Below are 13,010 nucleotides of genomic sequence, written 5' to 3' on the forward strand. Positions count from 1 at the left end.
TGTAAACATTGGGACCGAACCTTTCCCCAAGTGCACTGTGAAAAAATGTCTGGACAGAAAGCACTGCCCAAATCCAAATTGATTGGTTGATAGACCGAATGTTAGGTCTGGGAGTCACGACCAGGCCGATACGACTCTTTGAGTTTATTGAGTTTATTTTATTTTTACAGGGACTGTGCACATTAATCAACGTTTCAGTAAAAGTGCCGGTTTTAGCCAGCCAGCTAATTTTCAACCGCAGTCCCTGGGCAGGTTATTAAAAACAATTACAATATAGACAATAGCAACATAGGACAAGCAAGACATAGCATACAGACAGAGCAACATAGGACAAGCAAGACGTAGCATACAGACAGAGCAACATAGGACAAGCAAGACGTAGCATACAGACAGAGCAACATAGGACAAGCAAGACGTAGCATACAGACAGAGCAACATAGAAAAAAAAGCAGCAAGACAAAATTCATAAAAGCATAAAAGCAACAAAGTGTTTTCACACCTCACAAGCTACAGACAACAGACAACATGGAAAGTGGCAACACACAGCTAGGGACCATGTTCACAAATATGATTGACCTTTAGCCATGTCTTCAAGCATTTTGTGAAAGTGTGATATGTGGTGCAGTTATGTGTGTCTGATGGCGGTGTATTCCAGACATGGGAAGCTCTCACAGAGAAAACGGATTTACTAAAGGTGCTTTTCCTTAAGGGAACTATACAGTCACCTCTCATGGCAGACCTTGTGGATCTGCTGCCATATATTTGGGTTTTCTGTTTAACAAAAATACTGAGTGGAGGGGGAGCCAGGCCATTTAGGATCTTGAATACAAGACATGTGTCGGTGTATTGCACAAGATTTTCCCAATTCAGGAGCTCATGCTTTCTGAGGATGTAACAGTGATGATGGCTATTGAGCTTCCTATCAAGCACTTTGAGAGCCTGTTTGTAGACAGACTGACTAGGTCTTAATGTTGTACAGCAAGCTCTGTAGTCAAACAATTTTGTATAAATCGGAAATTACTTAGGTTGAATTTGGTTATTTTAATTACCTTTTTCACATGCTTTTTAAAAGAGAGGTTGGAATCAAGTATGATGCCAAGGTACTTAAAATCAGATACCACCTGGAGCTTCTCCCCTGACACATAGACATCTGGCTCAGTAGCATCTGTTGCCCTCTTTGTGAAGAACATGCAAACAGTTTTTTTCTTATTGAGATGCAAACACGAGTAACTGAGCCACTTTGTAACCTGGACCATTACAGTAGTGAGTTCTTGTGCATCTTGTTGTTTGCTCTTTGCATGCACATATATCACTGTATCATCTGCATACATTTGAACTTCAGACCCAGTACAGACAGAAGGCAGATCATTAATGTACAGGCTGAACAGGAGGGGCCCCAGTATTGACCCTTGGTGCACGCCCACATCATAGCTAAGAGTGGTCGACAACTCATTGCTCACTCTGACACACCGAGTTCTGCCTTCAAGGTATGATTTCATCCATCTCAAGGCATCAGGGGAAAAGTTGAACTTGGACAATTTTGTGATGAGAATCTCATGGTTAACAGTATCAAAAGCCTTCCTTAGGTCCAGAAACACAGCCCCAACAATGCCCCCTTTGTCCATCTTGGACATTTTCCAGAAGAAAGCAGTTGGCCGTTTCAGTGGAGTGTTTCGCTCTGAAGCCAAACTGCATGGAGTGTAATGTGAAGGGGCTGTTGTTGAGGTGGGCAATCAGTTGTTCTGCTATACACTTTTCAACAACCTTTGACACCACAGGTAGTATAGTAATGGGCTTGTAGTTACTCATGTCAGCAGGGTCGCCTGATTTAAAGATGGCCATTATTATGGCCGACTTCCATACCCTTGGAAACACACCGAGACCAATAGATGTGTTGGTGACCTTAGCAATGGGGCCAATGAGTGACTCTTTGTAGTTTTTAAGAAAGGTAGAGTCCAGCCCAAACACATCTTTGGCTTTAGAGTTCTTTAGTGAGCTAATCACCTTGTTCACCTTTGACTCAGAAACCTCCCTTATGATGAAGGCAGGTTGAGCGTCATTCACTAGCACTGAGCCCAAGAAACCAGTGGAGGGGTTCTGTGTCAATACCCTGACAGAGTCAATAAAGTAGGAATTGAAGGATATTGCTATTTCGACTGCATCCTGTGTTAGATTGTTATTCACCATGATTTCTAGTCTTTTTGCAGTGTTACTATGGTCTTTCCCTGTTAACTTTTTTTAGATTCTCCCAGATCAGTTTAGAATTTCCATTTGCTTCACCAATTATGTTAATCAAAAAACTGTGAAATTACAGCAGCTTCCCCCATGTTGGGTTGTCCTGACACTCCCATGCTCTGGTCAGAGATAATGTCCCAGCAAATACTGAACGTCCTGAGGACATTCGATGACCTTCCCATTAGGTCCGTATACGGTTTTGCCGCTACATTATCTTGTTATCACATCGCGTGATGGTCCCAAAGGGAACGTTCTCTGGGGGACCTTTGTTTGGTTCCCTGTACGTTTTCAGGACGTCACTGAGGAACATGTCAGGACCTTTTTAGGAGGTTATCAGGGCTTTCATTTGACAAGTTCTTAGGACATTGCGTGATGGTCTTAAGGGAACGTTCTTTGGGGACACAATGTCCCAAGAATTTCCTAAAAACGTCCTCGGGGACGTCCACGGAACCAACCGGGAACTAGAGAAAACCTGGGGACGTCCTAACAACTCATTATTGTTTGCAGGCGTCAGACACTTGGAAGTAGCTCTCTCTATTGCTTGATTGTGCAGCGTCTTGTTTGAATTCTCAGGATACCATCAGCAGCCTAATGAAGTTTGGCCAAGCTCTGCCCTCTGATACGGCAGCAGTTGTCTATTCCAATACGAAATCAACCCATTCAAAAAGGCCATCCTTTTTTTGTTTTTGTTACTTTAATACACATATATCTTTATGAAATTGACTGTGTGTTCACCATGTTTAGCATTACTACATATCTACACATAGCATAGGAGGGTCGTTCCACCGATAGAGTACATTTTGGGTAGTGAAGTTTTAAAAAAGAAACGGAAAAGAAAAGTCACCTAATTTTAACATTCTGACAAAGAGCAATTTAATAAAAAACATGTTTTTACCATCTTGAATAAAAAATACAACGAGCCAATAGAGTGCCAAATTAAATAACAGGGTTGATGTTTTCATCTTAAATCAGCCATGAATCCGCTTGTGACAGGGGGAATGGAAGCTTGTTGTGTACAACAGGGAGGGGCAATTAAATACAAGCTTCACCCCAAAAACTGTTTTGTTTAAATATTTCTAGCTTATCCTATCTATCTATTGAGTAACAGGTTGGCATGTTATGTTATGCTCGACGCACCGAGTTTTCCACCACAAAACACCAGAAATGGCTAAAATTAGTAGAAAAGGCTCACCTGCATTTATTATACAGTGCCTTGGGAAAGCACTCAGACCCCTTGACTTTTTCCACATTCTTTTACGTTACAGCCTTATTCCAAAAATGAATTTAATAAAATAAATTCCTCAGCAATCTACAGACAATACCCCATAATGACAGTGCGAAAACAGGTTTTTTGATATTTTTGCAAATGTATTAAAGATAAAAAAAACAGAACAGAAATACCTTATTGTGTGTAGATTGATGAGGGATAAAAAAACAATTTAATACATTTTAGAATAAGTCTGTAACGAAATGTGGAAAAAGTCAAGGGGTCTGAATACTTTCCGAAGGCACTGTACATTCACAACTGCAGACCACGTGCAACTACACCAGCCCAGGACCTCCACATACAGCTTCATCATCTGCGGGATCGTCTGAGACCAGCCACCCGGACAGCTGATGAAACTGAGGAGTATTTTGGTCTGTAATAAAGCCTCCCCTTTTGTGGGGAAAAACTCATTCTGATTGGCTTTACCCCTGCCCTGTAATGTGAAATCCATAGATTAGGGCCTAATGAATGTATTTCAATTGACTGATTATCTAATATGAACTGTAACTCAGTAAAATCGTTTAAATTGTTGCATGTTACGTTTATATTTTTGTTCAGTATACTTAAAATATCCAAGGGACGCAAAACGTACACTATATGTGGAACGACCCAATAGTATTGGAGGTAGGCAACAAACAAAAAGACCACCCACACTAATTACCTTGCCGTAAACTCCCCAGGACAGTTCCGTCTCCGTCACCATGACGACAATCCCAAACATCCCGAAGATGAGGGCGTAGTCACTGAGTCTCTTTCGCTTCTCAAAGAGCGCCCTCCGGTGGCCGAGTCTATAGCCGATGTCTTTGTTCTTCTTCACAGGAGCACCGTTCCCGTCCCTGACCAGGCTCTCGTTGGACGCCTTGCCGGGGTCCTCACTGTTTCCCTTGGAAACAACCACCTCCAGGCCAGAACTGTGCAGCGTCTGGAGGGGCTGTGTTTCGGAGTCGAGCTCTGCTAGGTTGCGCCGCGACGACGCCAGGCTGCCCAGTGGTCTCACTACGCCGCCATTGTGCTTGCAGGTGTTCATGGCTATCTGAGGGAGTCGGCCGCTGCTCTCGGAGAGGGAGGATCCAGCATGGCTCAGCTTCTTTTGCTCAGTGGTTGCCTGGTGGGAAAAAAAGACAGGAGGATGTTAGAGAAACAGAAACCAAACTCAACAGTGCATCAGTGTCTGAGGGTGGAGGGATATCTCACCAATCGGTCTGGTGTCAGAGATTGGGAAAATACAGTATAGTCCTCTTTTGAGGACTATTTGAGCAATATCCCATGGGCCGGAGTCAGAAGTACGAACTAGAAACACTGCTCTGCACTAAATCAATGCTTAGGGATGACAATATCTGCTTTATTGTTCTGCTGCACATGGCACACATCAACTGTCCCTCACAAATAATGCATCCAAATCAACAGGGCAAAAAAACACGAACAGTGAATGAAGATGGATGCATAAATAAAGCCATATAACTAATAGTGGACCCTACAAAGTGCAGAACGTTTCATCTTTGTGCGGCACAAATTTCAGTATGAAAGATTTTTGTGCTGCATGACCATGTTTCCTGTTAAATAAACACTTTTTCCTGCAGAGATGGGTGGGGTGTCCAAAAGACTGTGCGACTGAGTTGCTTTTCTTTAATCAGACAAAGGGAAATGAAGGACATTCTTCAGCCAAAGACGCGTCTTCGTCATCTGTTTGTCAAAAACAGCATCTAAATTGAAGAGGACTCCTGCTCTGACCTTTCGGTGCTATCTTTGAACCAGAGTGTGATTGCATTGCATCACTGGTTCAAGGAGAGGCGAGAGTTAAATGGGGTGAGAAAGCAGAGGAAGTGCAGAAAAATGTACAGTATGTACACCACTGTTCAAAAGTTTGGGGTCACTTAGAAATGTCCTGGTTTTTGAAAGAAAGGCAAAAAGAATTGTCCATTAAAATAACATCAAATTGATCAGAAATACAGTGTAGAGATTGTTAATGTTGTAAATGACTACTGTAGCTGGACACGTCAGATTTTTAATGGAATATCTACATAGGCGTACAGAGGCCCATTATCAGGAACCATCACTCCTGTGTTCCAATGGCCCGTTGTGTTAGCTAATCCAAGTTTATAATTTTAAACACTTTTGCAATTATTTTAGCACAGCTGAAAACTGTCGTTCTGATTAAATAAGCAATAAAACTGTCATTCTTTAGACTAATTGATTATCTGAAGCATCAGCATTTGTGGATTTGATTACAGGCTCATAATGGCCAGAAACAAAGACCTTTCTTCTGAAACTCGTCGGTCTATTCTTGTTCCGAGAAATGAACAGCGCAAACTGGCTCTAACCAGAATAGAAAGAGGAGTGGGAGGCCACAGTGCGCAACTGAGCAAGAGGACAAGTACATTAGAGAGTCTAGTTTGAGAAACAGATGCCTCACAAGTCCTCAACTGGCAGCTTCATTAAAAAGTACCCGCAAAACACCAGCCTCAACGTCTGCCTTCTGGGCAGAGTTGCAAAGAAAAAGCCATATCTCTGTCCAGCGTCTGTGTTCTTTTACCCATCTTTTCTTTTTATTGGCAAGTCTGAGATATGGCACAGGAGTGATGGTTGCTGATAATGGGCCTCTGTATGGCTATGTAGATATTCCATAAAAGAATCAGACAATAGTCATTTACAACATTAACAATGTCTACACTATATTTCTGATCAATTTGATGTTATTTTAAAGGACAATAAAGAGCTTTTCTTTCCAAAACAAGGACATTTCTAAGTGACCCAAACTTTTGAACGGTAGTGTACAATGCTAGCTAGTAGAGTACTACCCTGGCGTGCATTCCAGTGGCATCTCCACAGCTCTTCAGGCAGTTCACTCAGTTTATCATTAATGGCTTGTAAAACTTGACTTCACATGGAACCGTGCATTTTCCAAAATAACGGGGGTGTTTGACAACACTGCCTTTTATTTGGCTTGAGTGAGCTCCCTAATGCCTCTAGATGTGTTTGGAAATAAAGTCTGATTGCCCACAATGGAAATGTACTAAATCGGGCCCAGTGACACTATCACCTGACACAGACCGGACTAAAGGTTAAGGATTAGAGGGGGCCAGGGTGTTCTAATCCCCTTTACTGTATTAAATAGTTTTATCATTGTGTCATTAAGACCCCTTTTTGAAATGTATCTCAGATAGTGGCACATTCCTACCATAAAACCATAAGGTTGCTTGGAATTGGAAGACCTCAAACTTCATTATACACTGCTCAAAAAAATAAAGGGAACACTAAAATAACACATCCTAGATCTGAATGAATGAAATATTCTTATTAAATACTTTTTTCTTGACATAGTTGAATGTGCTGACAACAAAATCACACAAAAATTATCAATGGAAATCAAATTTATCAACCCATGGAGGTCTGGATTTGGAGTCACACTCAAAATTAAAGTGGAAAACCACACTACAGGCTAATCCAACTGTAATGTCCTTAAAACAAGTCAAAATGAGGCTCAGTAGTGTGTGTGGCCTCCACGTCCCTGTATGACCTCCCTACAACGCCTGGGCATGCTCCTTAATGAGGTGGCGGATGGTCTCCTGAGGGATCTCCTCCCAGACCTGGACTAAAGCATCCACCAACTCCTGGACAGTCTGTGGTGCAACGTGGCATTGGTGGACGGAGCGAGACATGATGTCCCAGATGTGCTCAATTGGATTCAGGTCTGGGGAAAGGGCGTGCCAGTCCATAGCATCAATGCCTTCCTCTTGCAAGAACTGCTGACACACTCCAGCCACATGAGGTCTAGCATTGTCTTGCATTAGGAGGAACCCAGGGCCAGGACCAGCATATGGTCTCACAAGGGGTCTGAGGATCTCATCTCGGTACCTAATGGCAGTCAGGCTACCTCTGAAGGAGCACATGGAGGGCTGTGCGGCCCCCCAAAGAAATGCCACCCCACACCATGACTGACCCACCGCAAAACCGGTCATGCTGGAGGATGTTGCAGGCAGCAGAACATTCTCCACGGCGTCTCCAGACTGTCACGTCTGTCACATGTGCTCAGTGTGAACCTGCTTTCATCTGTGAAGAGCACAGGGCGCCAGTGGCAAATTTGTCAATCTTGGTGTTCTCTGGCAAATGCCAAACGTCCTGCACGGTGTTAGGCTGTAAGCACAACCCCCACCTGTGGACGTCGGGCCCTCATACCACCCTTATGGAGTCTGTTTCTGACAGTTTGAGCAGACACATGCACATTTGTGGCCTGCTGGAGGTCATTTTGCAGGGCTCTGGCAGTGCTCCTCCTGCTCCTCCTTGCACAAAGGCGGAAGTAGCGGTCCTGCTGCTGGGTTGTTGCACTCCTACGGCCTCCTCCACGTCTCCTGATGTACTGGCCTGTCTCCTGGTAGCGCCTCCATGCTCTGGACACTACGCTGACAGACACAGCAAACCTTCTTGCCAGAGCTCGCATTGATGTGCCATCATGGATGAGCTGCACTACCTGAGCCACTTGTGTGGGTTGTAGACTCTGTCTCATGCTACCACTAGAGTGAAAGCACCGCCAGCATTCAAAAGTGACCAAAACATCAGCTAGGAAGCATAGGAACTGAGAAGTGGTCTGTGGTCACCACCTGCAGAACCACTCCTTTATTGGGGGTGTCTTGCTAATTGCCTAGAATTTCCACCTGTGGTCTATTCCATTTGCACAACAGCATGTGAAATGTATTGTCAATCAGTGTTGCTTCCTAAGTGGACAGTTTGATTTACATTGTGTTGTTTAAGTTACATTGTGTTGTTTAAGTGTTCCCTTTATTTTTTTTGAGCAGTGTATATACTAGCACCTCCCTTTTCACCTAGAAAAGGTGGGACAATTACAGTTCCCTAGCGACGCCTATTTGTCATGATTCATTTCCCCAATAAGATTACCCTTCTGAGGCCGAAAATAAAACACAATGACAAAGTTTGCTTTGTTAAGTGATTAAAGGACAATCGATCAAAGCAAATGGATATGACTGCCGTATCAGACCAAAGGAGGTAAACAGAAAGGAGCCATGACAGGTTATTCCAATAACATACTGAACAATATTGATGTCTCCCCTTGGCTCTCGGTCACCATTTCTGACCATTATGCTGCAGGCTCTTTTGGTGGCTGAAAATATACCACTGACCGCTGACTGACTAACTCCTAGATGGGGGGTGTCCGTACCATATAGGAGACGACGCAAGAGAAATACAAGAAGGTAAGATGGAGGTACAGTAACACAATCTTTTTCTACAGACAAATCCCACATGGATATCCCAAAAGAGCTCATTCTGTACCATCCTCCCAACTCACAACACATCATCTATTCCATTTTGGCATTTGAACTACTGTTCCTCTATTCTGATGCGTTTCATTTCGGTGAATCTCCATGCATTTCAGTTCATTGTATTTGACTTCCATGGAAGAAATCAAAAGTATCATCATCATGTCATAACACCCGACTCTTTGCCGTGCAGAGAGTGCTCTCTCCCGTTTTCCACAGCTGAAAAGATTGTGCGTCCCAAATGTCACTCTATTGCCTAAATAGTGGACTACTCTTGACCAGAAACCACACCCAGCTCTTTACCATGCAAACGGGTGCCCTCTCCCGTTTCCCACCCCGACAAAAAGCGTGCGTCCCAAATAGTGCATTACCCTATATAGTGCCCTATTGGCCCTGGTTAAAAGTAGTGCAGCATATAGGGAATCGGGTGCCATTTGGGACGTGAAAGGGCACAACAAGCCGCGGTTGCCTTTGTCCGCTGATCATCCTTCAGAAGGAGACATGGGGTAGTTGTCTGTCCCGGCGAACGCTTCCATTTTCATTCTGAATGGCACACAGCATCCAGCCTGTATGAAATGGAGCCTCTTAATCAAATTGAAAAGCCACAGTGCAGAACAGTTGAAATGAAGCACTGCAACTCACTGCCTATCTCCTCCTCTAGCTCCCTCCCTCCTTCACTCCCCTCTCCAGCCGGCTCCAATCTAATAGAATACCCTCCTTCTTTTTAAATGCACACACACAATCCCTTGGAATTGAAATAGTGCACTGTACAGCCAACCCATGTGTGTGTGTGGGGGGGTGTGTACATGTGCATAAGAGTGTGTGCATCACAGGAGGCTGCTGAGGGGAGGACGGCTTAAAATAATGGCCTAAACGGTGCGAACAGAATGGCATCTACGCCTGCATGGCTGCCTGCCAGCCTGTACGCCTGCCTGCCAGACTGTACGCCTGCACGCCTGCCTGCCAGCCTGTACGCCTGCATGGCTGCCTGCCAGCCTGTACGCCTGCCTGCCAGACTGTACGCCTGCACGCCTGCCTGCCAGCCTGTACGCCTGCATGGCTGCCTGCCAGCCTGTACGCCTGCACGGCTGCCTGCCAGCCTGTACGCCTGCCTGCCAGCCTGTACGCCTGCCTGCCAGCCTGTACACCTGCCTGCCAGCCTGTACGCCTGCCTGCCAGCCTGTACGCCTGCCTGCCAGCCTGTACACCTGCATGCCTGCCTGCATGCCTGCCTGCCAGCCTGTACGCCTGCATGCCTGCCTGCCAGCCTGTACGCCTACATGCCTGCCTGCCAGCCTGTACACCTGCCTGCCAGCCTGTACGCCTGCCTGCCAGCCTGTACGCCTGCCTGCCAGCCTGTACACCTGCATGCCTGCCTGCATGCCTGCCTGCCAGCCTGTACGCCTGCATGCCTGCCTGCCAGCCTGTACGCCTACATGCCTGCCTGCCAGCCTGTACGCCTGCCTGCCAGCCTGTACGCCTGTACGCCTGCCTGCCAACCTGCACGGCTGCGTGCCAGCCTGTGTGTATTCGGACATGAGGCGCATGTGTGAAGGAGGGCCGACTCAAACAAAGAAAACGGAGGGACACGAGGGAGGAGGGAGAGAGGGAGGAAAAGAGAGAAAGACAGGACAGACCCCTGGGGACCTCCCCAGCCTGCTCCTGTTGAGACAGAGAGCTGTAGGCTATAGTTGCCGGTTTGTCACATTGCACAGACGCTGTCATATTTCTGTGACAGGCCAGCAGGCACCAGGGCTGGGTTGTCCAACCCGACCAAGAGCACCAGCCAGGATCTAAGCACGTCTAATTAGTAAAGATGTAACGCACCACCGCCTATTCAGACTAAGCCTGTCTGCGTCCTTGCCAGAAAATGTTCTAAGGAAAGATCTTAATGTACTTTGATGCAGTAAAACTACAACGCTTCAATGTAAACACTGTAACCAATTACTTACAGAATCCTTGCTGTATACTTTACAGTATACACAGTAAACAGTATAAATTCACTGTATACTGATATATGTTTAGTCTTTCTAAGGCAGTACAAGAGGAGTTTTCCTCAGTGGAATCAGTATGGGCCGTCCTTTGAGAAAAACCTTTGGTGAAAATGACTGCAGTTTGATAGCAGGCACAATTACAGGCTTCCTGAAGCAGCATTCTCATCCCCATCTCCTCCTCGGAGATGAAAAGAAAAATGAATTATGGCTTAAACAAGACAAAACTCCCCACAGAGACGACAAGACAGGTATTTTGCCGGTGTTGAATGGCCATTGTTAGAGCTAATAATGCACTAGGCGTTCAACAGCATCACAATAGTGTACTAATTAGTATGCACCAAGGTGTCACAGTAGACACAGAGAATAATACTGAGATCCGAGTGATATAACCAAAGGGTTTAGGACTCCCTTGGGAGACAAATAGGACCTCATTAGTAGCATGTTTAACGTGTTCAATTCCAGAAAATTCGTAGAATGAATTGGAATTCAGTTCTTGGTTTCAAAAATTGTCCGTAGATCTCGTGAAGTCATGAATTAAAATTGTACTCAGTTCTGGAATTTACTGGAGTTGATAGTTGACTTGACTCCCTGAATGTGATTAGTACGTAAGTCGATTGCAGAATGTAAATGTAAACATAGATCATGCTAGTGCGCACTACCCGCGTATTAGTACATACAGATGTTGAGCCAGTTTGCTACAGCAGGAAAATAATCCTGCAGAAACAGGAAATGTGAATTATTATGTGGATTATAATTAATGGATATTTTTTGTAGGGGTTGATATATTTTTCATGGGGGAAAATCAGGTAAAAAATGTCTAAGTGGAAATTACAAACATCAGAAGCCTTTGTAAACCTCAAATAAACTACAAGTTTAAAATGCCCTGCATTGCAGGACTCTTCATCTGTACACTATAAGACACTGTAATTTCAACAGTAAAGCACTGAAAAATGCACAGTAAAATACCCTGAATATGTTTTATAGATTTAAAGCTGTAGATTGCACTGCATGATGGGTAAAATGCTGAAAAATACTTATTATTGTTATTACAGTAAAAATGTATATTACAGTAATAACTTAGGCCTACAATAGATTCACATGTTCAATTGCAGGCGAGGTGAATGAAGCTCAGAAATTCATTAAGATGAAAAAGATCACCTAGATAATAATTGTTGTAATGATTAGGCTTCCGCTATACTGCAGCCTCTGGGTGCCACAGTGAATAAACGGACTGTTATGTTTGCACCATTACTACAGAGGAAATGGTAGTATTGTATTTCAAATGGCACTGTAAATCCACCCCACAGAATACAGTACCCTACTGTATTTTTGGAGCACCAAAAACATTTGACCACTAGTGGGTGCATGGTATTATTGTGTCTGGCTCATTAACATATTGAGGCATGCCTTGCATGAGGTTACATTTATTTCTATACATACAGTACCAGTCAAAGGTGTGGACACACCTACTCATTCACGGGTTTTTCTTTATTTTTACTATTTTCTACATTGTAGAATAATAGTGAAGACATCAAAACTATGTGTAACGGCCGTTGTTGATGGAAGAAGGTGAGGACCAAGGTGCAGCGTGCTATGTGTCCATTTTTATTAAATGAACACGGCAATAACAAAAATAACAAGGAGAACGACTGAAAACAGTTCTGGCTGGTGCAGACACAACAGAAAACAGAAAATAATCACCCACGAAACACAATAGAAAACAGGATCCCTAAATATGGTTCTCAATCGGGGACAACGATTGACAGCTGCCTCTGATTGAGAACCATACCAGGCCAAACACAGAAATAGCAAATCATAGAAAAACTAACATAGACAACCCACCCAACTCACGCCCTGACCATACTAAAACAAAGACATAACAAAAGAACTAAGGTCAGAACGTGACACTATGAAATAAAACATATGGAATCATGTAGTAACCAAACTAGTGTTAAACAAATCTACTCTCTGTTCATCATATATGCAGAGTCACTTTAACCATACCTACATGTACATACTACCTCAATAAGCCTGACTAACCGGTGTCTGTATATAGCCTTGCTACTGTTATTTTCAAATGTCTTTTTACTGTTGTTTTATTTCTTTACTTACCCAAACACACACACACTTTTTTTTTCTTTTTTTTCCCGCACTATTGGTTAGAGCCTGTAAGTAAGCAATTCATTGTCTGGTGCACCTGTTGTTTTCGGCGCACGTGACAAATAAACTTTGATTTGAAAA

At 44.0% G+C, this 13,010-nt stretch overlaps 1 protein-coding gene across 1 annotated transcript in view; it reads right to left on the reverse strand.

The window, feature by feature from the left end:
- Positions 1-13,010, reverse strand: part of LOC139386959 (small conductance calcium-activated potassium channel protein 2-like) — a 58,401-nt gene that overhangs the window by 28,280 nt on the left and 17,111 nt on the right. Inside the window, exon 2 of the mRNA XM_071132870.1 lies at positions 4,155-4,607. Within this exon, the coding sequence (XP_070988971.1) occupies positions 4,155-4,607 (453 nt within the window). The remainder of the gene's footprint in view (positions 1-4,154; positions 4,608-13,010) is intronic.

This window comes from Oncorhynchus clarkii, chromosome 28, assembly GCF_045791955.1.
Source record: "Oncorhynchus clarkii lewisi isolate Uvic-CL-2024 chromosome 28, UVic_Ocla_1.0, whole genome shotgun sequence".
Taxonomy (NCBI): Eukaryota; Metazoa; Chordata; class Actinopteri; order Salmoniformes; family Salmonidae; genus Oncorhynchus; species Oncorhynchus clarkii.